The sequence below is a fragment of the Doryrhamphus excisus genome, linkage group LG1 (genome assembly GCF_037039965.1).
Source record: "Doryrhamphus excisus strain RoL-2023G ecotype Guam linkage group LG1, RoL_Dexc_Guam_v1.1, whole genome shotgun sequence".
NCBI classification, from domain to species: domain Eukaryota; kingdom Metazoa; phylum Chordata; class Actinopteri; order Syngnathiformes; family Syngnathidae; genus Doryrhamphus; species Doryrhamphus excisus.
The window spans coordinates 26132591-26158865 of NC_136357.1; the positions used below are offsets into that span (position 1 = coordinate 26132591).

The 26275-nt window shown below is 39.8% G+C and overlaps 2 protein-coding genes across 6 annotated transcripts in view; one reads left to right on the plus strand and one right to left on the minus strand.

Annotated features, from left to right (window-relative positions):
* The window catches only part of kif13ba (kinesin family member 13Ba), a 45661-nt gene extending 38321 nt beyond the window's left edge, over window positions 1-7340 (plus strand). For 2 of the 3 annotated variants that reach the window (XM_078792771.1, XM_058078800.2), the window contains 4 exons: window positions 111-241; window positions 323-379; window positions 2271-2736; window positions 2825-7340. In XM_078792771.1, coding sequence (XP_078648897.1) covers window positions 111-241; window positions 323-379; window positions 2271-2736; window positions 2825-3027 — 857 coding nt within the window. In that variant the 3' untranslated portion in view covers window positions 3028-7340. The remainder of the gene's footprint in view (window positions 1-110; window positions 242-322; window positions 380-2270; window positions 2737-2824) is intronic. The other variant, XM_058078798.2, reaches the window with a different exon arrangement.
* A 1604-nt stretch (window positions 7341-8944) lies between these two features.
* LOC131132841 (homeobox-containing protein 1-like) lies at window positions 8945-26117 on the minus strand. 3 transcript variants are annotated; one of them, XM_058078859.2, is made up of 10 exons: window positions 25873-26117; window positions 23128-23526; window positions 22966-23051; window positions 22783-22893; window positions 12208-12364; window positions 12057-12139; window positions 11880-11975; window positions 11713-11804; window positions 11532-11615; window positions 8945-11462 (listed from the first exon to the last, which is right to left on the minus strand). In XM_058078859.2, the coding sequence occupies exons 2-10, from the start codon at window positions 23523-23525 to the stop codon at window positions 11181-11183; spliced, it is 1389 nt and encodes a 462-aa protein (XP_057934842.2). In that variant the 5' UTR covers window position 23526; window positions 25873-26117; the 3' UTR covers window positions 8945-11180. The 3 variants fall into 3 exon arrangements, 2 of the variants coding, with proteins under 2 accessions (XP_057934842.2, XP_057934841.2); XM_058078858.2 differs by having other exon boundaries at window positions 11713-11807; XR_013627966.1 differs by having other exon boundaries at window positions 11389-11462; window positions 11532-11804.
* Window positions 26118-26275: the final 158 nt, after the last annotated feature.

Below are 26275 nucleotides of genomic sequence, written 5' to 3' on the forward strand. Positions count from 1 at the left end.
TCTGTTGCTGTTTTTTTGGGTGTGTTCTTCAACTTCTCTTTCACACCTCCTCTACCTCCTTGATTCCTTGCCTCCTTCCTCCTCCTCCTCCTCCGCCCTCCCTCCCCCAGGTCGTTCAGGACTTGCTGCCTCTTATCTTTCAGTGAAGGCGTTGGTTCCTCAGATGCCCAAACTCCTCAAGTCTCTGTTCCCGGCGCGGGACGACAAGAAGGAGCTGAGGCCGTCGCCGCAAGGCCAGCAGGTCAGTAAAGATGGCCGACACGGCCTTCTTTCCGAGAGCCGCTCTGATGTTTTCTTGTTTATTTGTTTGTCTCCGTAACAGCACGTGCCTCGCATCATGTCGCCACCAGGGGGCGACGACAGAGTCAAGGCGGACTCGGTGAGAACGTGCTTCTGCTTGCCCCCCCCCCCCCCCCCCTCCCTCTTTTTATTGTCTGTCTTTCCAATTCAGTTCTTCTTTAAGACTGGACCTCATTCGCCAATCAAAGCAGATCTGCTACTTTTGAAGCCAAGTAGAAGAAATTAGATTCATAGTCATATTATTCATATTATTCATAGTCATGTCAGCATCTAACATGTTCAATCAGCGTGGAAGGGACCACCAAGCCCCTCCTGTGTGGCACCCCGTGTAGCCCCGCCTTCTACAAAGAGGTTTCATAGTAGAGAGGATGCTCACTCTGCGTTCATTTCACATGGAGCCTTCGGAGTGAAGCCTCTTGTCATCCAGCCTGTGTAGCACAGAAGGACTTACAACCTCATGAGGACATTTTCCTCGTATTTTTTTCATTACAATTTGTCCTAAAATTTACTTCAAAGATGTCATGTTAGTACATTTTTTTCTCGTAAAATGACTTAAATATCGTAATGTTACAAATTTTTGTCATATGACACTTTTTCCCCCAAAATCTTAACCTTAACCTTATTAGGACATTTTTCTCATAAAATATGACTGATGTAATGTTACAAATTTTGTCATATTACAAAATTTTTTTTTTTTTTCAGAAAAATCTGACTTTTATGTCGTAACGTTATTCGAACATTTTTTTATAAAAATGACAAGTGTTGTAATGTTACGACTTTTTTTGTCATATTACGACATTTTCACGAAAAATTTGTAGTGTTATGCCATGATTACTTTGTTTTTGCAAAATATAACTATGGTGCCGTAATGTTACAATGTTTTTTTTCATTACAATTTTTCTTAAAATTGACTTAAAAAATGTCATGTTAGGACATTTTTCTCGTGAAATGACTTAAATATCGTAATGTTACAAATTTTTGTCATATGACACTTTTTCCCCCAAAATCTTAACCTTAACCTTATTAGGACATTTTCCTCGTAAAATATGACTGATGTTGTAATGTTACAAATTTTGTCATATTACGACATTTTTTTTTAAGAAAAACAAAGAGGTTTCATAGTAGAGAGGATGCTCACTCTGTGTTCATTTCACATGGAGCCAATGTGCTCAAACACATGCGGAGTGAAGCCTCTTGTCATCCAGCCTGTGTAGCACAGAAGGACTTATGTCAATTTATTTATGTTTTAATATCCTTCCATAAGTCCATATATCTGTTATTGGGACAGGCCTCATAACATAAGAACTTTTTAGTTGTGATATTTTAATTCAATTTCAACTTCTTCTCAAAAACATTTTTTATATTTATTTTTACATTTAATACATTTTTGACTTGATAAGTACAACTTTAGTTTTGTGACAGAGCGACTTAAATGTTGTAAAATTGAAACTTTTTCTTATAAACTTCATGTCACGTTATGAATTTTTATCTTTTTATTACAACTTTTTTTGCACATTTATTATTACTTTATTATTACAACTTTATTTTGACTTTTATTAAAAAATATATAGGATTTTTTCTAATAAATTTTTATTTTCTTATTATTATTTTGTAAAAAATTTTTATTTTATTTATTTATTATTTTATTTATAAGTTATTAAACCCCCACCAACCTCCCACCCCCGGACTTTTTGATTAGGAAGTTGTCACAAGATGTTTTTTGAAAATGGTCACATTCCGACTCTTTTCTGATACATTTGTGACAGGATGTGATATGTATTTCCTGTAAAAATATGACTTTAAGATTACAACAGGAAGTCATGAAAAGTATTTCAAAATAAGAGTTGGTGAAGGAGTTCCAGTGTTGCGTCACATTAGCAAAGCTGATGATTGTTTTGTCTTGCATGCTGTCCTCTGTGACCCCTCCCCCCTTCCGCCCCATCGCTATGACAACCTGTGGTCCCCGCTAGGCCACCCTCCTGCAAGCCCCGCCCAGAGACAGGCGGTCCGACCCCCAGGACGTCCCGTCTCTTCCCGTGCATGACCCGCATGACAGCGCCCTCCTCAGCCCGCTCAGCCAGTCGTCCAGCGGCTACTTCTCCGCTAGCGTCTCCACGGCGACCCTGTCCGACGTCCTGCAGCCCTCGTCCTCCTCTTCCTCCCTGCTCGCCACGGACGCCGCGTGTCCTCCCGCCAACTCCCCGCCCGCTCCTTCCACCCACGGCGGCGTGACCGCACACCGCTTCCTTTCCGAACAGAAGCCGCTCCACTCGGACGGAGGAGGAGGCGGTCTCGCAGACGATGCGGTACCCGACTGGCTGACGGAGGGCGTCCACGTCTCCATCGGGAGCAGCAAGGCGGGGACGGTGCGCTACGTGGGAACGACGCGGTTTGCGGAAGGCGTGTGGGTGGGGGTGGAGCTGGACTCCCCAGCGGGTAGGTCGACCAATCGGAAACCGAAGCGCTCCGGATCCGAACCGAAAGCCGCCATTTTTTTTTTTTTTTTTTTTGTGCTCCTTTCCAGGTAAACACGACGGCTCGGTGGGAGGACATCGCTACTTCCAGTGTCGACCGGGACACGGCGTGCTGGTTCGCCCTGACCGCCTGTCCTGCCGAGATCGCAACGGTCGGCGGACGCAGGACATCGCCGCTCCGGGCCACGCCTCCATCCTGAGAGAGACAGTCGTTTCCCGGCGAGGCGAGAACCGCAAATCCTGGAGCAGCTGAGACACGGAATTGTTTTTTTTTTGTTTTGTTTTTTTTAAACACAACAGACGACTTCCTCGTCTTCCTCGTCTTCCTCCATCTTGATTCCCAGCTGATCCACTGCCGGGCTGGAGACGCCATCTTTGCTGGAAGACAGGAAGCAGTCAGTCTGAGGACGTTTTAACCTCCGAGCGGCGTCCCAACCCCCCCGATGCACACTGATGCAAACGTGGCTAAACGCTACTTGATGGCGTTTTTTACCCAGAATGCTTTGCGGCAGCCTCCCATCCACCTTCTGGCTTCTCCCACCTTGTGCCTTCACTGCGGACCCGCCGCTCGTCTTTGTGCCGCCGTGGGGGGTTCGGCGTAAGGGGAGCGCCTCGTGCCACGGGTGAGGCGATCTCAGGGACTGCGGGGGGCGGGGAGGGGGGCGTCCGCGTTTGCGTGGCGATGTACGCCATCGCTTTGTGTGCAATAAGTGGGATTGTGACGTGACGTCTTTGTGTGCCAACTAGATGTCGTGTCGGTGGAAAACGTGCGCCTTAGTTTTAAATGAAATATCTCTCTTATTTTGAAAGGGGGGGGGAGGAAGAGCTTCCTGAATGGTCTTGATGTAAGAATGAAGTCGACAACAAAAAAAAAAAACTTCCTCGTGAGCATTCCACAGACGTCAACCTTATTTTATTTATGGACGTCACTTCATCTACTTCGTCTACTTCCTGTAGGGGAATAGGCTCCGCCCACTGCACAGGGAGTGGCATGATGGGAGATGTAGGCTGCCGTCTTTGCCTCGCCACACAAAGCGGATCATCGGGCTTTTGCGCCGAATTTAAGTTTTTATCCTGGCGACTCGCCGCTGAGGCGGGTCGGTAAACACACACACGCACACACACACGCACACACACACACACACACACACACACACACATATCAGTCACATGCAGTTTGGAGGTTGATGCGGACCACACTGACAAGAACAAAGTAGAATAGCAAAACAAAAGTTAGCACAAGTTGTAGCGTCTCCACCAAAACGTTTGCAGAGAATCGGCATCAAACTAGCATCCCGCCATCATCTTAGCAAGACGTCAGGATTGGACATTTTTCTCGTTAAAAATGCCAAGTAGGTGTAACATTGCGACTTTTTCAAGAAACATTTAAGTGTCGTACGATGATTGTTTTTTTTTTTTGCAAAATATAACTTAAGTGTTACATTTTTTTTGGTCATTACAATATTTTTCTTAAAAAATTGACTTAAACGTTGCATTGTCATATTACGATATTTTTATCGTAAAATGACTTCTGTGTCGTAATGTTACAACTTTTTGTAATATGAACATTTTCCTCGTAAAATATGACTGATGTTGTAATGTTACAAATTTTGTCATATTACGACTTTTTATTAAGAAAAATCTGACTTTCATGTCATAACCTTATTCGGACATTTTTTTCATAAAAATGACAAGTGTTGTAATGTTACGACTTTTTTGTCATATTACGACATTTTCACGAAAAATCTGTAGTGTTATACCATGATTACTTTGGTTTTGTAAAATATAACTATAGTGCCGTAATGTTACAATGTTTTTTTTTCATTACAATTTTTTTCCTAAAATTGACTTAAAAAATGTCATGTTAGGACATTTTTCTCGTAAAATGCCTTAAATATCGTAATGTTAAAATTTTTTGTCATATGACACTTTTTCCCCCAAAATCTTAACCTTAACCTTATTAGGACATTTTCCTCGTAAAATATGACTGATGTTGTAATGTTACAAATTTTGTCATATTACGACATTTTTTTAAGAAAAATCTGACTTTCATGTCGTAACCTTATTCGGACATTTTTTTCATAAAAATGACAAGTGTTGTAATGTTACGACTTTTTTGTCATATTACGACATTTTTTTAAGAAAAATCTGACTTTCATGTCGTAACCTTATTCGGACATTTTTTTCAGAAAAATGACAAGTGTTGTAATGTTACGACTTTTTTGTCATATTACGACATTTTCACGAAAAATGTGACAAGTGTTATACCATGATTACTCTGGTTTTGCAAAATATAACATTAGTGTAGTAATGTTACAATTTTTTTTCATTACAATTTTTCCTAAAATGTATTTCAAAAATGTCATGTTAGGACATTTTTCTCGTAAAATGACTTAAATATCGTAATGTTACAAATTTTTGTCATATGACACTTTTCCCCAAAAGTCTTAACCTTATATTTTTCTTAAAAAATTGACTTAAATGTTGCATTGTCATATTACGACATTTTTCTAGTAAAATGACTTTTATGTTAACATTTAAAAAAAAAAACATCAGTGTCGTAACCTTATTAGGACATTTTTCTCGTAAAATATGACTGATGTAATGTTGCAAATTTTGTCATATTTTTTTTTCAGAAAAATCTGACTTTCTTGTCGTAACCTTATTCGGACATTTTTTTCATAAAAATGACAATTGTTGTAATGTTACGACTTTTTTGTCATATTACGACATTTTCACGGAAAATGTGACAAGTGTTATACCATGATTACTTCGGTTTTGCAAAATATAACTTTAGTGTCGTAATGTTAGTCGTAATTTTTTTTTCATTACAATTTTTTTTTTTTTTAAATCGTAATGTTACAACTTTTTGTCATATGACACTTTTTCCCAAAAGTCTTAACCTTAACCTTATTAGGACATTTTCCTCGTAAAATATGACTGATGTTGGAATGTTACACATTTTGTCATATTACAACATTTTTTTAAGAAAAATCTGACCTTATTCGGACATTTTTTTCATTAAAATGACAAGTGTTGTAATGTTACGACTTTTTTGTCATATTACGACATTTTTACGAAAAATGTGACAAGTGTTATACCATGATTACTTCGGTTTTGCAAAATATAACTTAAGTGTCGTAATGTTAGTGTCGTAATTTTTTTTTCATGACAATTTTTTTTTTTTAATCGTAATGTTACAACTTTTTGTCATATGACACTTTTTCCCAAAAGTCTTAACCTTATTAGGACATTTTCCTCGTAAAATATGACTGATGTAATGTTACAAATTTTGTCATATTACAACATTTTTTTTTTTCAGAAAAATCTGACTTTCTTGTCGTAACTTTATTCGGACATTTTTTTCATAAAAATGACAATTGTTGTAATGTTACGACTTTTTTGTCATATTACGACATTTTCACGAAAAATGTGACAAGTGTTATACCATGATTACTTCGGTTTTGCAAAATATAACTTTAGTGTTGTAATGTTAGTCGTAATTTTTTTTCTTTACAATTTTTTTTTTTTATCGTAATGTTACAACTTCTTGTCATATGACACTTTTTCCCAAAAGTCTTAACCTTAACCTTATTAGGACATTTTCCTCGTAAAATATGACTGATGATGTAATGTTACAAATTGTCATATTATGACATTTTTTTAAGACAAATTTGACTTTTTGAGAGTTTTTGTCTCGTAAAAATGACGTGTTACGACTTTTTTGTCATATTACAAAAGTGTCGTACCGTGATTACGTTTTTCTTGCAAAATGTAACTTTTTTGTCGTAATGTTACAACTTTTTGTCATGACATTTTTTTTAAAGAAAAATATGACTTTAGTGTAGAACATTTTCCTTGTAAAATATGACATTATGGTATAATGTTCCAACATTTTGGTCATATTTCTCATAGAAATGACTTCAGTTTCGTAATGTTCCAACTTTGTTCTGACTGACTTTCCATCGAGATTTCAGCTTCTCTGCTTTTTTTGTTTTTTTTCTTGTCAGTGTGGCCCCAGACAGGCAAGCCTTAGCATGGCTGTCATGTGACTGCACGCGGTTATGGCGGTATTATAGAAATAATCCACGTGCCTCGTACACGCCAGACCTTTGAAGTCTTCTTTTTTTTTTTTTTTTATTGTTGTCTAGTTTTATTTTTGGGGAAAATGAAAAATTGCACAGGTGATTCCATGAATAATTGCTGCTATTAGCATGAACACTCGCTCGTTGGTCCTTTCTCGCGCCCACGGAGAACGAAGATGATGTTGGATGAGGCACTTTTGTCATGTGAGGGGAAATGGAAGGTCGAATATCATTGGTCCGCTGATTGATTGATTGGTTGGTTGATTGATTGATTAGTAGGTTCGGTTAGTGCAGGTGCCTGACGGCATGTTGATATGTTGGAAATTATTTTAGGACATTTGTGGCGTGAAGGGAAAAATGGGTGTGTCTTTTTGTGTGGGTGTGATGTTTTACTTTACTTTTCCCCCCTGCTGGCTACTACCAGTACTGCGGCTTGCATCAGCAAGCAGTCTGCTGGCGTTTTTATTTTTTTTTTGTTCTTCTCATATCAACTTCTCACTTTGTTTGCACACAAAAAAAGCGAGCCCTTCGCTTTTCAAGTCGTACAAAATTATTGTTAATTTTTTTTATTTGTGATGCTGTTGATGATGGCCTCATGGGCCGAGATGACTCAGCAATATTCGTCACTTATATTCTGCATTCTTTCCTGCAGACCTCCGCCAAGGACCAGCAGCCATCATTCAGCATGAGTGACGTCATTAACTTTCATGTAAAATGTCCACATAAATATAACATCTTCCTTGGCGGAGGTCTGCTTTCGGGCAAGCACATTTACGCCTGTTTTGTAATGATTTGGTTGAATTATTCATGTTTTTTTTATGTGAGCCCCCCTCTGGCGTCCTCTGGTGGTTGCCGTCAAGAATGCAGGTGGACAGCATTTTGAAACCCTGCAACGTACTTTTCACTTCTTTTACTACCTCTTTTCTTCTTCTTCTCCTCCCTTGAGGCCTTTTTTTCCAGCAACCAAGTAACTTTTTGTTCTCAACAAGCGCAATTAAGCAATACAATCTTTTTTTTTTCTTTGCAATTATTAGCAATGATTGCTATTTGCTAACTTTTCATGTTCAGTTGTGGTGTCAAAACATTTCATATCTGCGTGTGCGTGGATGCGTTGAGGAATCTTGAGCACAGAGTTTTTAGATTATAATTTAAATTGTTTTATGTCACTATGCTGCAATCCAAAGAGATTATATACAATTCAACATTTATCATGTTTGGTTCTTTTTTGTATCTGAACAATAATCTGGCAAGAAAAAAATAAAACATGAGAGATTAGCAGTATTTTGTTTTTGAAGTGTATTTCTATTATGTATTTATAGATATATTCGTTTTTATATAATTTATAGTGAACCTATGACGGTTTGTTCCATATTTCTGACATAAATGTAGTTAGAATGTTGTATTTTCGTGTTAAGTACAATGATGCTAAAGTGATGCTAAAGTTTCAGAAGACGGTTTGGATGGCCTTGAACGCTCACCTGCTCCCTTGTGACGTCACGTTCAACCGGACTTCCTGATAGGGGCGTTTCCGGATACACGCGCCTCCCGCTCTGCCGCTGCGATTCACGGAGCTAGCATGGAGCTAGGCGCTAATGGCTTCCTGGAAATATTTTTTCAGGGTTGAAGTACCGCTAACTAGAAGTGGTTAACGTTGCCAATTCCAGGTGAAGAGAAAAATGGAGGAATGTTTTGGCGAAGCTGGACTATCCTACACCTTTCCAACGTCAGAAGCTAAGCTGTAAGTAACAACCTGTGTCCTAACTCTGTTTATTTTGTGTAGCATTACAATCAATACCCTGTTTATTTTGTGTAAGCAACCACAACCGCTGTGTCTATCAAAGTATTTTTAAACAAAAGTAGTCCCGCAAAAAACGTGTAATGAACACAATTGTGTCTGCAATTAGTAAACGTGGGTCTGCGTTAGCACTGCTAGTTGAAAAAATTAGCATTATAGGTCCCCTTTTAGAAATACCTAGAATGTATTATTTATGTATGTGGTTTCAATCAGATGAATTGGGATCAGCTATGGAAATTCAAATGTTGAATAATAAAAAAAAAAGCAGCAAAAGTCCCATGATCAAGTGTAATTACCTTTTTAATTTCCTTTGGAAATAAAATCTCAAGAAAAATAGCATAAAAACTTAAAAGTAACAGCAGTAGTCCATCAAGCATCCAAACAAGGCACTGATGTTAAAATACTCAAAGATATTTTTTACTAAACTATCTCAACACCTTTTTTCTAAAAAAAGATGGACAAAATGTTTTTAGACATGATTGAAACATTTGGACTTTATTTTTTTTCCATGCTGAAGGAAGCACAAATGGTTTGCTTTCATGTTGCGTTCAGGGACACTAGTTACATTTCACCATTCTTATGTCTTTTAAAAATCAGACCGAACGCTCGTACGATTTAAAGCTACTCGGTAAATAATCTCGTAACGGCGATTTTGGCACGATGGAGGATTCTGCTCGGCAGATTGAAGACGACAGCTCAGCTGCCATTAAAGCTACGACGGACGTTTAAATCGGAAAATAAGCAAACTAATTCATAGCACCCGGAAAAAATGGACAATATTACGAACTAATATTAATGAACTCTTAATATTACTATTTGAATGTCATTTTATCGAAATAAAAACAAAAGTATTTGGACATTTTCCTCATGATTTACATTTTTTTCTGCTCCCAAAAATGACAAAGTACCGTAAGTTTAACAGCACAGAAAAATAAGTTGCAATTAAAAAATATATATATTTAATCAATTGCTTCGTTAGTTTTTTTTTTCCTCCTGTAACAACTAATAATGAAAATTCCTGAAAATGAAGTCAAACATTTGGAAATGGGACTTCATTCCTGGAATGTGGCAACATTTTTTCGGGGGGGAAAAAAAAAAGACTTTCTGGTTGTAACATTTTTTAGAAGATCATTTTGTCACTTTTTTCTACATGCAAGTACAATTTAATTGTTGGTAATTTTTAGTATATTTATATATAATAGTAAAGCATATGTATATAATAATTTTAATTTGTTAATTAAATAATTGTAAAAAATTTGTTATGGTCAATCATGTTTTCAATTCAGAAATTTATGAGCAAAAAAAAAAAAAGACTGTAAACACGATCCATTTAAAAGACTGAAGTGAAAAATGTGACTTTATTGTCGGAAGATTCCAACTTTTTTCTGGGTGGGGGGGTGGACATTGCCACCATTTCCCTTCTATTGTCATGACTTTTTCCCTTTGTTCCTTTCAGCGTGAAACTTTTCGTCGGAATGCATTTCCCTTTTTACAAGGATGCCAGGCTCAGATTTGGGTCGTTTAAAAAGAGACGGAAGAGGGCTCTGAGAGCGTGTGTGTGGGGGCGTGGCTACAGCCAGAACCCGAGCTAGTGGGCGTGTCTGACCTCCAGCTGGAAGCAAGTCCTGTGAGGTAATAGCGGTAATAGCGGTATTCCATGCAGTGATAATGGCGGCTCGTCACCGTAACAAAGTCAACTCAAATAAGGCACTTGAACAGAAATTCATTACAGTCAATGAGGTACTTAACTCTTGCTGCCCTCTGGTGGACAAACCATAATAATGCACCTTTCTACGGCCAGTGTTGGGATTTATTTGAGCCGTCGTTATTAAGTTAGCTTAGCATTCCTGCTAGTGTAACCGGCTGCCAAAGCACCTTTTTATAAGAAATGACACTTTGTGTTTAAAACATACGAAGAAGATGAAAAAAAGGCATTTTGGAGTAGGTTTGACGACATAAAAACACAGTAAAAATGAATAAAAAGTCAATTTTAAAGGTAATACTTTGGTGAATGCTTCAGTCGCTGGAAGCTTATGTTATTGTATATAAAGGTATGTAGTATATACAGTACTAGGCTACGCTAATGATAAATATTTGAATATCAATGATGCCTTTGTTATGGAAGCAAAGAAAGGCTACCTCTGCTCATCTCTGACATTTACATATATTATATATATTATATATATTTTGGAATAGAATTTTTGCTTGTTGGGAATGTGTAAATAAGCAAAAATATTATGTTTTGTCATTTTCCTGCATTTTTGCTGTAATTAGTTTACATGAAAAAAGCAAAAAAGAGCATTTCTTTACTTCCATTACAGATCTTATTTGGGGGCGGAGCCATATCAGGTCACATGATATAAGTATAAGTATACCATACTGTACGTATGGATGGTCAGAAGAAGTTTGAGGCTGCTGAGTTGTGATCACAGTGAAGACGCTTGTGGCGGTTCTTCAGTCACGAGGGAACGTCAGAGGAGGGCGGGGTTATACGTAAGAGCACTGCGACCCCCCCCCACCCTCCCTTCAGTCATCCTCTGTCACCTCGGTCTTGACGTCATGAACCTCGCTCGGCCCCGCCCTCTCCACCTGATTGACAGCCCCCGTCTCCAAACAGGCCGCGTCTCGGGGCTCGACCAGCGCGCTGCGAACAGCGGCTTCATCCTGGAGGGACGGAGAAGGGGGCGACCAGGACGCACCTGCCCCAGAAAGAAGTGAGCGGCCGATTACGGCGCCGCCTCTCTGATGACCGGCCACGCCTCCTCGGGCGGCCAGGGCAGCCAACCAGCTGGGGAGCAGCGTTGGAACCTGTCGTCGGGAGAGAGGATTGGAGGGTGACTTCCTGCGAAGTCGTGTGATGGTGTGGGGGGGGCCTACCTGGGTGGGCGACGATAGGTCGGCTCGAGTGAAGGCAAAGGGGCGGGCGGCAACTCGCTTGTCAAACAAAGACACGTCACAACTCTGAAACAATGCATGACAGCGTGAAGGCTAACGCTAACGCTAAAGCTCAAAGATTCCCTCATAGATGGAAAGATCTGCGGTTCCGGAACGTTCAGACCTGCTCAGCGAAGTCGTTGCCGTCCACCTCGTCGCTGTTGGACTGCCCGCCCGGGCTTTGGACGTCGATGCCGTGGCTCTCCAAGATGGTTGCTTCTTCAAGACACACAAACATTCCTCACAGCTTCTGGACGTTCTAGGAGAAATGCATCTGCGGCGGGACTTTACCGATGTTGGCTCGCCTCTTCAGGTCTTTGCGGCGGTTGGCGAACCAGTTGTAGACCTTCAGGGACGTCACCTTCTCGAAGTCCAGCAGCTTCTTTCCTGAACGTACAACAAGTACAAGACGTGTTGCTGCGCCCGGAGGCCAAGGACCACCTGGGGTTGGCTTCCGCCTTCACACACCTGCTTTTTGGATGACCGCATTGCAGGCGGAGGAAATCTCCTCCCTCTTGGCTTCGTCTGGATATTGATTATCGCTGAAGTAACTGACACACACACACGCACACACACATTACAATATTACAATGTTACAGTCTTCTCTGTGAGTCTTTACCTCTCCATGACAGCCAGACATTCTTTCTTCCAGGTGAATCGATTCCCCCTTCGCAGGCGGAAGGCCCCGGGGGTGGGGGCGAATGTGGGCGGGGCTTGGTGCCAGTCCATCATGTCCTCCAGGGCCAACGGGGCAGCTCGCAGGGCCAGCGTAGCACCTGGTGAAAGGTAATCAACCGTTAAGGACGTGAAGGGGGCTCAAACACAAACGCTTGAATGAATGATTGAATAAAAGCAACAAAAACTGGAAAATCAGCAGTAAAGAATAGAGTCAAAATATGAAATGAAAAAAGACTAATATAAAACGAAGTACGTTTAGCAACATTAGGTTAAAATATTAAAGAAACATATATATACATACGTGTATATATAACCCCTCAAAAATCACCAAATTGAAAACCTGGCATTTTATGCCATTTTTGGGTGCACATGGTGCCCCTGTTGAGTGTGTGTGAGGTTTCCTTTTTATTTTTGATCAGAAAAGTGCATTAAAAGCAAGTTGAAAAAAATGAAAAAAACGACATACTAACCCCTTACGTTTTTTTTCAAAAATCAACGCCCTCAAACACTGGCGTTTTATGCTCTTTTTGGGTGCTTCTGCGCCCCCCGGTGTGTGTGTGAGGTTTCTGGTGGTTTTTTGACCAGAAAAGTGCATTTTCAGCAAGTTGAAAAAATGAAAAAAAACGACATACTAACCCCTTACGTTTTTTTTTTCAAAAATCAACGCCCTGAAATACTGGCATTTTATGCGCTTTTTGGGTGCCTCTGGGCCCCCTGGTGAGTGTGTGTGAGGTTTCTGGTGGTTTTTTGACCAGAAAAGTGCATTTTTACTAAGTTGAAAAAATGAAAAAAAAACGACATACTAACCCCTTACGTTTTTTTTCGAAAATCAACGCCCTGAAATACTGGCGTTTTATGCACTTTTTGGGTGCCTCTGGGCCCCCTGGTGAGTGTGTGTGAGGTTTCTGGTGGTTTTTTGACCAGAAAAGTGCATTTTTACTAAGTTGAAAAAATGAAAAAAAACGACATACTAACCCCTTACGTTTTTTTTCCAAAAATCAACGCCCTGAAATACTGGCGTTTTATGCACTTTTTGGGTGCCTCTGGGCCCCCTGGTGAGTGTGTGTGAGGTTTCTGGTGGTTTTTTGACCAGAAAAGTGCATTTTTACTAAGTTGAAAAAATGAAAAAAAAACGACATACTAACCCCTTACGTTTTTTTTTCCAAAAATCAACGCCCTGAAATACTGGCGTTTTATGCGCTTTTTGGGTGCCTCTGGGCCCCTGGTGAGTGTGTGTGAGGTTTCTGGTGGTTTTTTGACCAGAAAAGTGCATTTTTACTAAGTTGAAAAAAATGAAAAAAAACGACATACTAACCCCTTACGTTTTTTTTCGAAAATCAACGCCCTGAAATACTGGCGTTTTATGCACTTTTTGGGTGCCTCTGGGCCCCCTGGTGAGTGTGTGTGAGGTTTCTGGTGGTTTTTTGACCAGAAAAGTGCATTTTCAGCAAGTTGAAAAAATGAAAAAAAACGACATACTAACCCCTTACGTTTTTTTTCAAAAATCAACGCCCTGAAATACTGGCGTTTTATGCACTTTTTGGGTGCCTCTGGGCCCCCTGGTGAGTGTGTGTGAGGTTTCTGGTGGTTTTTTGACCAGAAAAGTGCATTTTTACTAAGTTGAAAAAATGAAAAAAAACGACATACTAACCCCTTACGTTTTTTTCCCAAAAATCAACGCCCTGAAATACTGGCGTTTTATGCGCTTTGTGGGTGCCTCTGGGCCCCCTGGTGAGTGTGTGTGAGGTTTCTGGTGGTTTTTTGACCAGAAAAGTGCATTTTTACTAAGTTGAAAAAATGAAAAAAAACGACATACTAACCCCTTACGTTTTTTTTCAAAAATCAACGCCCTGAAATACTGGCGTTTTATGCACTTTTTGGGTGCCTCTGGGCCCCCTGGTGAGTGTGTGTGAGGTTTCTGGTGGTTTTTTGACCAGAAAAGTGCATTTTTACTAAGTTGAAAAAATGAAAAAAAACGACATACTAACCCCTTACGTTTTTTTTCCAAAAATCAACGCCCTGAAATACTGGCGTTTTATGCACTTTTTGGGTGCCTCTGGGCCCCCTGGTGAGTGTGTGTGAGGTTTCTGGTGGTTTTTTGACCAGAAAAGTGCATTTTTACTAAGTTGAAAAAATGAAAAAAAAACGACATACTAACCCCTTACGTTTTTTTTTCCAAAAATCAACGCCCTGAAATACTGGCGTTTTATGCGCTTTTTGGGTGCCTCTGGGCCCCTGGTGAGTGTGTGTGAGGTTTCTGGTGGTTTTTTGACCAGAAAAGTGCATTTTTACTAAGTTGAAAAAAATGAAAAAAAACGACATACTAACCCCTTACGTTTTTTTTCGAAAATCAACGCCCTGAAATACTGGCGTTTTATGCACTTTTTGGGTGCCTCTGGGCCCCCTGGTGAGTGTGTGTGAGGTTTCTGGTGGTTTTTTGACCAGAAAAGTGCATTTTCAGCAAGTTGAAAAAATGAAAAAAAACGACATACTAACCCCTTACGTTTTTTTTCAAAAATCAACGCCCTGAAATACTGGCGTTTTATGCGCTTTGTGGGTGCCTCTGGGCCCCCTGGTGAGTGTGTGTGAGGTTTCTGGTGGTTTTTTGACCAGAAAAGTGCATTTTTACTAAGTTGAAAAAATGAAAAAAAACCACATACTAACCCCTTACGTTTTTTTTCAAAAATCAACGCCCTGAAATACTGGCGTTTTATGCACTTTTTGGGTGCCTCTGGGCCCCCTGGTGAGTGTGTGTGAGGTTTCTGGTGGTTTTTTGACCAGAAAAGTGCATTTTTACTAAGTTGAAAAAATGAAAAAAAACGACATACTAACCCCTTACGTTTTTTTTCAAAAATCAACGCCCTGAAATACTGCCGTTTTATGCACGTTTTGGGTGCCTCTGGGCCCCCTGGTGAGTGTGTGTGAGGTTTCTGGTGGATTTTTGACCAGAAAAGTGCATTTTTACTAAGTTGAAAAAATGAAAAAAAACGACATACTAACCCCTTACGTTTTTTTTCAAAAATCAACGCCCTGAAATACTGGCGTTTTATGCACTTTTTGGGTGCCTCTGGGCCCCCTGGTGAGTGTGTGTGAGGTTTCTGGTGGTTTTTTGACCAGAAAAGTGCATTTTTACTAAGTTGAAAAAATGAAAAAAAACGACACACTAACCCCTTACGTTTTTTTTCAAAAATCAACGCCCCGAAATACTGCCGTTTTATGCACTTTTTGGGTGCCTCTGGGCCCCCTGGTGAGTGTGTGTGAGGTTTCTGGTGGTTTTTTGACCAGAAAAGTGCATTTTTACTAAGTTGAAAAAATGAAAAAAAACGACATACTAACCCCTTACGTTTTTTTTTCAAAAATCAACGCCCTGAAATACTGGCGTTTTATGCGCTTTGTGGGTGCCTCTGGGCCCCCTGGTGAGTGTGTGTGAGGTTTCTGGTGGTTTTTTGACCAGAAAAGTGCATTTTTACTAAGTTGAAAAAATGAAAAAAAACGACATACTAACCCCTTACGTTTTTTTTCAAAAATCAACGCCCTGGAATACTGGCGTTTTATGCGCTTTGTGGGTGCCTCTGGGCCCCCTGGTGAGTGTGTGTGAGGTTTCTGGTGGTTTTTTGACCAGAAAAGTGCATTTTTACTAAGTTGAAAAAATGAAAAAAACGACATACTAACCCCTTACGTTTTTTTTCAAAAATCAACGCCCTGAAATACTGGCGTTTTATGCACTTTTTGGGTGCCTCTGGGCCCCCTGGTGAGTATGTGTGAGGTTTCTGGTGGTTTTTTGACCAGAAAAGTGCATTTTTACTAAGTTGAAAAAATGAAAAAAACGACATACTAACCCCTTACGTTTTTTTTCAAAAATCAACGCCCTGAAATACTGGTGTTTTATGCGCTTTTTGGGTGCCTCTGGGCCCCCTGGTGAGTGTGTGTGAGGTTTCTGGTGGTTTTTTGACCAGAAAAGTGCATTTTTACTAAGTTGAAAAAATGAAAAAAAACGACATACTAACCCCTTACGTTTTTTTCAAAAATCAACGCCCTGAAATACTGGCGTTTTATGCGCTTTGTGGGTGCCTCTGGGCCCCCTGGTGAGTGTGTGTGAGGTTTCTGGTGGTTTTTTGACCAGAAAAGTGCATTTTCAGCAAGTTGAAAAAATGAAAAAAAACGACATACTAACCCCTTACGTTTTTTTTTCAAAAATCAACGCCCTGAAATACTGGCGTTTTATGCGCTTTGTGGGTGCCTCTGGGCCCCCTGGTGAGTGTGTGTGAGGTTTCTGGTGGTTTTTTGACCAGAAAAGTGCATTTTTACTAAGTTGAAAAAATGAAAAAAAACGACATACTAACCCCTTACGTTTTTTTTCAAAAATCAACGCCCTGGAATACTGGCGTTTTATGCGCTTTGTGGGTGCCTCTGGGCCCCCTGGTGAGTGTGTGTGAGGTTTCTGGTGGTTTTTTGACCAGAAAAGTGCATTTTTACTAAGTTGAAAAAATGAAAAAAACGACATACTAACCCCTTACGTTTTTTTTCAAAAATCAACGCCCTGAAATACTGGCGTTTTATGCACTTTTTGGGTGCCTCTGGGCCCCCTGGTGAGTATGTGTGAGGTTTCTGGTGGTTTTTTGACCAGAAAAGTGCATTTTTACTAAGTTGAAAAAATGAAAAAAACGACATACTAACCCCTTACGTTTTTTTTCAAAAATCAACGCCCTGAAATACTGGTGTTTTATGCGCTTTTTGGGTGCCTCTGGGCCCCCTGGTGAGTGTGTGTGAGGTTTCTGGTGGTTTTTTGACCAGAAAAGTGCATTTTTACTAAGTTGAAAAAATGAAAAAAAACGACATACTAACCCCTTACGTTTTTTTCAAAAATCAACGCCCTGAAATACTGGCGTTTTATGCGCTTTGTGGGTGCCTCTGGGCCCCCTGGTGAGTGTGTGTGAGGTTTCTGGTGGTTTTTTGACCAGAAAAGTGCATTTTCAGCAAGTTGAAAAAATGAAAAAAAACGACATACTAACCCCTTACGTTTTTTTTTAAAAATCAACGCCCTGAAATACTGGCGTTTTATGCGCTTTTTGGGTGCCTCTGGGCCCCCTGGTGAGTGTGTGTGAGGTTTCTGGTGGTTTTTTGACCAGAAAAGTGCATTTTTACTAAGTTGAAAAAATGAAAAAAAACGACATACTAACCCCTTACGTTTTTTTCAAAAATCAACGCCCTGAAATACTGGCGTTTTATGCGCTTTGTGGGTGCCTCTGGGCCCCCTGGTGAGTGTGTGTGAGGTTTCTGGTGGTTTTTTGACCAGAAAAGTGCATTTTCAGCAAGTTGAAAAAATGAAAAAAAACGACATACTAACCCCTTATGTTTTTTGTCAAAAATCAACGCCCTGAAATACTGGCGTTTTATGCACTTTTTGGGTGCCTCTGGGCCCCCTGGTGAGTGTGTGTGAGGTTTCTGGTGGTTTTTTGACCAGAAAAGTGCATTTTTACTAAGTTGAAAAAATGAAAAAAAACAACACGTTTTTTTTCAAAAATCAACGCCCTGAAATACTGGCGTTTTATGCGCTTTTTGGGTGCCTGTGGGCCCCCTGGTGAGTGTGTGTGAGGTTTCTGGTGGTTTTTTGACCAGAAAAGTGCATTTTCAGCAAGTTGAAAAAATGAAAAAAAACGACATACTAACCCCTTACGTTTTTTTTCAAAAATCAACGCCCTGAAATGCTGGCGTTTTATGCGCTTTGTGGGTGCCTCTGGGCCCCCTGGTGAGTGTGTGTGAGGTTTCTGGTGTTTTTTTGACCAGAAAAGTGCATTTTTACTAAGTTGAAAAAAAAAAAAAACGACATACTAACCCCTTACGTTTTTTTTTAAACATCAACGCCCTGAAATACTGGCGTTTTATGCACTTTTTGGGTGCCTCTGGGCCCCCTGGTGAGTGTGTGTGAGGTTTCTGGTGTTTTTTTGACCAGAAAAGTGCATTTTTACTAAGTTGAAAAAATGAAAAAAAACGACATACTAACCCCTTACGTTTTTTTTTCAAAAATCAACGCCCTGAAATACTGGCGTTTTATGCGCTTTGTGGGTGCCTCTGGGCCCCCTGGTGAGTGTGTGTGAGGTTTCTGGTGGTTTTTTGACCAGAAAAGTGCATTTTTACTAAGTTGAAAAAATGAAAAAAAACGACATACTAACCCCTTACGTTTTTTTCAAAAATCAACGCCCTGAAATACTGGCGTTTTATGCGCTTTGTGGGTGCCTCTGGGCCCCCTGGTGAGTGTGTGTGAGGTTTCTGGTGGTTTTTTGACCAGAAAAGTGCATTTTCAGCAAGTTGAAAAAATGAAAAAAAACGACATACTAACCCCTTACGTTTTTTTCCAAAAATCAACGCCCTGAAATACTGGCGTTTTATGCGCTTTGTGGGTGCCTCTGGGCCCCCTGGTGAGTGTGTGCGAGGTTTCTGGTGGTTTTTTGACCAGAAAAGTGCATTTTTACTAAGTTGAAAAAATGAAAAAAAACGACATACTAACCCCTTACGTTTTTTTTCAAAAATCAACGCCCTGAAATACTGGCGTTTTATGCGCTTTTTGGGTGCCTCTGGGCCCCCTGGTGAGTGTGTGTGAGGTTTCTGGTGGTTTTTTGACCAGAAAAGTGCATTTTTACTAAGTTGAAAAAATGAAAAAAACGACATACTAACCCCTTACGTTTTTTTTCAAAAATCAACGCCCTGAAATACTGGCGTTTTATGCACTTTTTGGGTGCCTCTGGGCCCCCTGGTGAGTGTGTGTGAGGTTTCTGGTGGTTTTTTGACCAGAAAAGTGCATTTTTACTAAGTTGAAAAAATGAAAAAAAACGACATACTAACCCCTTACGTTTTTTTTCAAAAATCAACGCCCTGAAATACTGGCGTTTTATGCACTTTTTGGGTGCCTCTGGGCCCCCTGGTGAGTGTGTGTGAGGTTTCTGGTGGTTTTTTGACCAGAAAAGTGCATTTTTACTAAGTTGAAAAAATGAAAAAAAACGACATACTAACTAACCTCTTACGTTTTTTTTTTTAAATCAACGCCCTGAAATACTGGCGTTTTATGCACTTTTTGGGTGCCTCTGGGCCCCCTGGTGAGTGTGTGTGAGGTTTCTGGTGGTTTTTTGACCAGAAAAGTGCATTTTCAGCAAGTTGAAAAAAATGAAAAAAAACGACATACTAACCCCTTATGTTTTTTTTCAAAAATCAACGCCCTGAAATACTGGTGTTTTATGCGCTTTGTGAGTGCCTCTGGGCCCCCTGGTGAGTGTGTGTGAGGTTTCTGGTGGTTTTTTGACCAGAAAAGTGCATTTTCAGCAAGTTGAAAAAATGAAAAAAAACGACATACTAACCCCTTACGTTTTTTTTTAAAAATCAACGCCCTGAAATACTGGCGTTTTATGCACTTTTTGGGTGCCTCTGGGCCCCCTGGTGAGTGTGTGTGAGGTTTCTGGTGGTTTTTTGACCAGAAAAGTGCATTTTTACTAAGTTGAAAAAATGAAAAAAAACAACATACTAACCCCTTACGTTTTTTTTTCAAAAATCAACGCCCTGAAATACTGGCGTTTTATGCACTTTTTGGGTGCCTCTGGGCCCCCTGGTGAGTGTGTGTGAGGTTTCTGGTGGCTTTTTGACCAGAAAAGTGCATTTTCAGCAAGTTGAAAAAATGAAAAAAAAAACACGTTTTTTTTTCAAAAATCAACGCCCTGAAATACTGGCGTTTTATGCGCTTTTTGGGTGCCTCTGGGCCCCCTGGTGAGTGTGTGTGAGGTTTCTGGTGGTTTTTTGACCAGAAAAGTGCATTTTTACTAAGTTGAAAAAATGAAAAAAAACGACATACTAACCCCTTACGTTTTTTTTCAAAAATCAACGCCCTGAAATACTGGTGTTTTATGCGCTTTTTGGGTGCCTCTGGGCCCCCTGGTGAGTGTGTGTGAGGTTTCTGGTGGTTTTTTGACCAGAAAAGTGCATTTTTACTAAGTTGAAAAAATGAAAAAAAACGACATACTAACCCCTTACGTTTTTTTTCAAAAATCAACGCCCTGAAATACTGGCGTTTTATGCACTTTTTGGGTGCCTCTGGGCACCCTGGTGAGTGTGTGTGAGGTTTCTGGTGGTTTTTTGACCAGAAAAGTGCATTTTTACTAAGTTGAAAAAATGAAAAAAAACGACATACTATAACCCCTTACGTTTTTTTTCAAAAATCAACGCCCTGAAATACTGGCGTTTTATGCACTTTTTGGGTGCCTCTGGGCCCCCTGGTGAGTGTGTGTGAGGTTTCTGGTGTTTTTTGGACCAGAAAAGTGCATTTTTACTAAGTTGAAAAAATGAAAAAAAACGACATACTAACCCCTTACGTTTTTTTTTTCAAAATCAACGCCCTGAAATACTGGCGTTTTATGCTCTTTTTGGGTGCCTCTGGGCCCCCTGGTGAGTGTGTGTGAGGTTTCTGGTGGTTTTTTGACCAGAAAAGTGCATTTTTACTAAGTTGAAAAAATGAAAAAAAACGACATACTAACCCCTTACGTTTTTTTTCAAAAATCAACGCCCTGAAATACTGGCGTTTTATGCACTTTTTGGGTGCCTCTGGGCCCCCTGGTGAGTGTGTGTGAGGTTTCTGGTGGTTTTTTGACCAGAAAAGTGCATTTTTACTAAGTTGAAAAAATGAAAAAAAACGACATACTAACCCCTTACGTTTTTTTTCAAAAATCAACGCCCTGAAATACTGGCGTTTTATGCACTTTTTGGGTGCCTCTGGGCCCCCTGGTGAGTGTGTGTGAGGTTTCTGATGTTTTTTTGACCAGAAAAGTGCATTTTTACTAAGTTGAAAAAATGAAAAAAAACGACATACTAACCCCTTACGTTTTTTTTCAAAAATCAACGCCCTGAAATACTGGCGTTTTATGCACTTTTTGGGTGCCTCTGGGCCCCCTGGTGAGTGTGTGTGAGGTTTCTGGTGGTTTTTTGACCAGAAAAGTGCATTTTTACTAAGTTGAAAAAATGAAAAAAAACGACATACTAACTAACCTCTTACGTTTTTTTTTTTAAATCAACGCCCTGAAATACTGGCGTTTTATGCACTTTTTGGGTGCCTCTGGGCCCCCTGGTGAGTGTGTGTGAGGTTTCTGGTGGTTTTTTGACCAGAAAAGTGCATTTTCAGCAAGTTGAAAAAAATGAAAAAAAACGACATACTAACCCCTTATGTTTTTTTTCAAAAATCAACGCCCTGAAATACTGGTGTTTTATGCGCTTTTTGGGTGCCTCTGGGCTCCCTGGTGAGTGTGTGTGAGGTTTCTGGTGGTTTTTTGACCAGAAAAGTGCATTTTCAGCAAGTTGAAAAAATGAAAAAAAACGACATACTAACCCCTTACGTTTTTTTTTAAAAATCAACGCCCTGAAATACTGGCGTTTTATGCACTTTTTGGGTGCCTCTGGGCCCCCTGGTGAGTGTGTGTGAGGTTTCTGGTGGTTTTTTGACCAGAAAAGTGCATTTTTACTAAGTTGAAAAAATGAAAAAAAACAACATACTAACCCCTTACGTTTTTTTTTCAAAAATCAACGCCCTGAAATACTGGCGTTTTATGCACTTTTTGGGTGCCTCTGGGCCCCCTGGTGAGTGTGTGTGAGGTTTCTGGTGGCTTTTTGACCAGAAAAGTGCATTTTCAGCAAGTTGAAAAAATGAAAAAAAAAACACGTTTTTTTTTCAAAAATCAACGCCCTGAAATACTGGCGTTTTATGCGCTTTTTGGGTGCCTCTGGGCCCCCTGGTGAGTGTGTGTGAGGTTTCTGGTGGTTTTTTGACCAGAAAAGTGCATTTTTACTAAGTTGAAAAAATGAAAAAAAACGACATACTAACCCCTTACGTTTTTTTTCAAAAATCAACGCCCTGAAATACTGGTGTTTTATGCGCTTTTTGGGTGCCTCTGGGCCCCCTGGTGAGTGTGTGTGAGGTTTCTGGTGGTTTTTTGACCAGAAAAGTGCATTTTTACTAAGTTGAAAAAATGAAAAAAAACGACATACTAACCCCTTACGTTTTTTTTCAAAAATCAACGCCCTGAAATACTGGCGTTTTATGCACTTTTTGGGTGCCTCTGGGCCCCCTGGTGAGTGTGTGTGAGGTTTCTGGTGGTTTTTTGACCAGAAAAGTGCATTTTTACTAAGTTGAAAAAATGAAAAAAAACGACATACTATAACCCCTTACGTTTTTTTTCAAAAATCAACGCCCTGAAATACTGGCGTTTTATGCACTTTTTGGGTGCCTCTGGGCCCCCTGGTGAGTGTGTGTGAGGTTTCTGGTGGTTTTTTGACCAGAAAAGTGCATTTTCAGCAAGTTGAAAAAATGAAAAAAAACGACATACTAACCCCTTACGTTTTTTGTCAAAAATCACCAAATTAAAAATCTAGCATTTTATGCCATTTTTGGGTTGCTCCTGGGGCCCCTGTATGTATATATACGTACATACACATATATATATGAACATGTATACATATACATACATATATAAATATGCTTTACCGGGGTTGTTCTTCTCCAGTTGATACCAGCGGAAGAAGGCTCGTTTCTTCTGCTCGCTCAGGTCCGATCCTTGCTGGATGAGCCAGTGGGAGATGCGGCTCTGGCTAATTCCTGAGGGAAGGAGGAGGGAGGGCGGGAGTAAGAGCTTTGTCTGCAGGGGTGGAGGATGCAGGAGACACCTACCCGTCACCTGGGCCACCACGGCTTGAGAGATGCGCCTGTTGGCCAGGAAGGACTTGATCTCGTCCTTGATCAGGGCGCTGTCCCTCCTGCAAGCACACACACATTTGCCAGCGTGTACGGTTCTATCGCTAAAAGCACTCAAAGACGAAAAGAGGATCCTACCTCATCAGGTCCTCCACCTTTTCATCAACATCCACATCATCTTCGGTCGTATCAAATGCGTAACCCGGCGCCGCCACGCCCAGAGGCGACAGCTTCCCGTTGCTCTGAGCTGCCGTCGCCACGGCGAGCGGGAGAAGCAGTGCGCCGCCGTCGAAGGCGTTTCCGCTCGGCGACAGTCTGTCGTCGGGGAAGTCGGTCTGAGTGGCGCAGGATGTCACGATGGAGGACGGAGGCGGCGGTTTGCGGTTGGAGGAGGAGTCAGCACGGGGGTGCTCCAGGTGGTCCAGGGTGTCCAGGGCGTGGACCACCTGGAGACGCTTGATGCCGGTCCTCCTGAGCCGCTGGAGGAGGTCGATCTGCTCGATGGTGAAACGCGGTTCCTCACATTGCTGGAACATCCTGGAGGAACAGACGCAGATGTTGGTATTTGGTCCTCAGGCTGGAGGTGGATCTTCTAGATTGACTTTTTTTATTGTACGCTTTATTTTTTTTTCCATTTTTGTAGTTATTTACTTAATATATTCCCTTTGTTTATTTGTATTTATTAATATTATTATAATATTAATATTATTTACATTTATTTTTTTATTTAATTTTATAGTCATTTTTTTTTATTTTTTAAAGTTATTTACCTCATTTGTTTTTCTAGTTATTTGCTTATTATTTGCTTCATTTTGTATTATTTATATTTATTTTGTATTTATCTTAGTTATTCACTTAAATTTTTTTCTTTCATATTTTTATAGTTTATAGTATAATGTTTGTATAATTTATTGTTTTTGTTATTTACAATACTCATTATATTTTTTGATATAGTTACTTTATATTTTCTTCATATACTTCAATTTCTAGTTATTTAATTTATTGTTATTTACAGTACTTAATATATTTTCTTAATTTAGTTTTTAATATTAATTGTATAGTTACTGCATATATTTATTTTAAATTTTATATTTTTTATTATTATTATTAAATATATTATAATTATTTTATGTTATGATATTATTATTATTAAATATATTATAATTATTATTGTTAATAATATTAAGTTAATTATAATTATTGGATATTATTAATAATTATTATTATATAATAATATATATAATATAATTATAATAAATGTATTAATAATAATTAATTATTATTATAATTAGTAATTATAATTAATTATTATATTGTAATTATAATAATTATTATACACAATTATTATTTATTTCTCATGCATTCGCATGCATGAGAAATGAGAGCAGAGGACTCGAACACAAGCAGAAAGGATCTGACACGTCTCGTCTCTTCCTGCGCTGCACTTCCTGCACGGACGAGAGCGGGACGGAGAGAGCGAGTACGTGTCGGGAAGAAAGCCAAGGAAAATTTACATTTCAGACGCTCGAGCGGCAAGCACACTTTTGTCCCTCTGCGGCAGAGGATGAGTCATGCTGGAACTTCTATGTTCCTCCACCTGATAACAGTCGGCATGATCCCGCCCCCAAAATTACCCCCCCCACAACATAAAACGACACATGCAAAGCACCGGAGTAAGCTAACATTAGCGTGTGTTTTTACTTACTGCTGACCTGATGAAGAGGATCACTGTACAGTAAAGGGTGGAATTACATACTTTTGGGGGGTTTAGGGACCCCCCTCAAGGGGGGAATTATATCATACAATCAATCTTTCTGTCAACTACAACGAGGAGATCAACTTGATGAAGTTAAATTCCTGGATTTGATGCCGAGGTTTCATGTTACTAGTTTAATAACGCTTCATTAGCCGTTAGCTTTGAGCACCCGTTTTTGCTACGCAGAACAACCGGCGGAGATCCGGAGGAGGAGAAGCTGCTTTGCGTGAGTGAACAGCGAAAAAGACGGTATAAAGGTTGCTGGATGAAGACTGTATCAACCGTGTTTAGCATTTGTCACCATGGGAAACGTGAGATGGAAGCGCTAACAGTGCTAACCCGGCTACTCTAACCCTCGCATAATTGTTGATTTAACTTTTTCTATATTTAAAGATAATATATTATTTGATTTCAGCGGCTATTGTTCAATAAAATGGATTTATTAAAATTTTGCAAATCATATTTGGCTTTGACTTTTTTTTTTTTTTTTGCTTTAACTTTTATCTAAACTCACTTTGTGACAGAAGCGGTTTATCGCTAAATGGAACTTTAATTTCCATGCTAAAATCATAGCCACTTTTTTTGTTGTGACCCTACACCGGAAGTGCATAACCACAGACATTTAGTAGACATTTCATCAACTTTGATGAAGAATGACAGCTGATTCAAGAGTCCACCTCATACCAAACCACGTTGAAAAAGCAGCTGATTTAGTTACCGCAAGTCCACTTTTTCACAATGTTTATCTATCATTCGTGTCTGAGGTTTGTTTCGTAGCTTATTATTGACAAGTTCACACAAAATAGACATTAAATTAAAAATGGCTAAACCAGGAATCCCGCATCATCAAGCTTTAAAACATGCACTACTTAGCGAAAGAGACACGAAGAAAGTTAACAATGTGTTTAAATGACAACGTCTAGGTGAGCTACAAACACGCCGAATTAAAGAGGAACTTTTGACTATTTATAAGATATCGCTGGTATCTTTTTGTAGAGATTATATCTTAGCTGGTTGGGGAAACATAGTTGAAGCACAGAGTTTTCCAAGGAGGTTTCGGCCACTAGCGGCTGTGAGGGAAATGTAGCGGGCTAATGGGAGCATTTTAAACACAAGCGTCGACTTACCTTGTTTATTCCAGTCAAGAGGACCTTAGTTGTAACATGCGGGCTTCTTTGTCGGAACGCCGGTATAATGTTGTATAATGTTAAGTTTTTACCCCCCCAAAAAAAAACAAATGTCTCATCTGGTTTCCATTTGGGCTTCAATGCACTGTCAGACAGACTCGCCTTTTGTCCCCCAGACGTGCGCCATGTTGACTGTGCCGCAAGGGATGATGGGGGTTGAAGTTCTACATACTGTATCACCGTGTATGGTAGGAAAAACACATCGAATTAAATTCATATCGTTAATCCAAATATTATAATCAACAAGTAAGTAATAAGGTCATGGAAAATAGAATCAAATCGCCTGAGATATGACTATAACTAATACATAATAATAAAATATAAGAAAATAAAATACTAATAT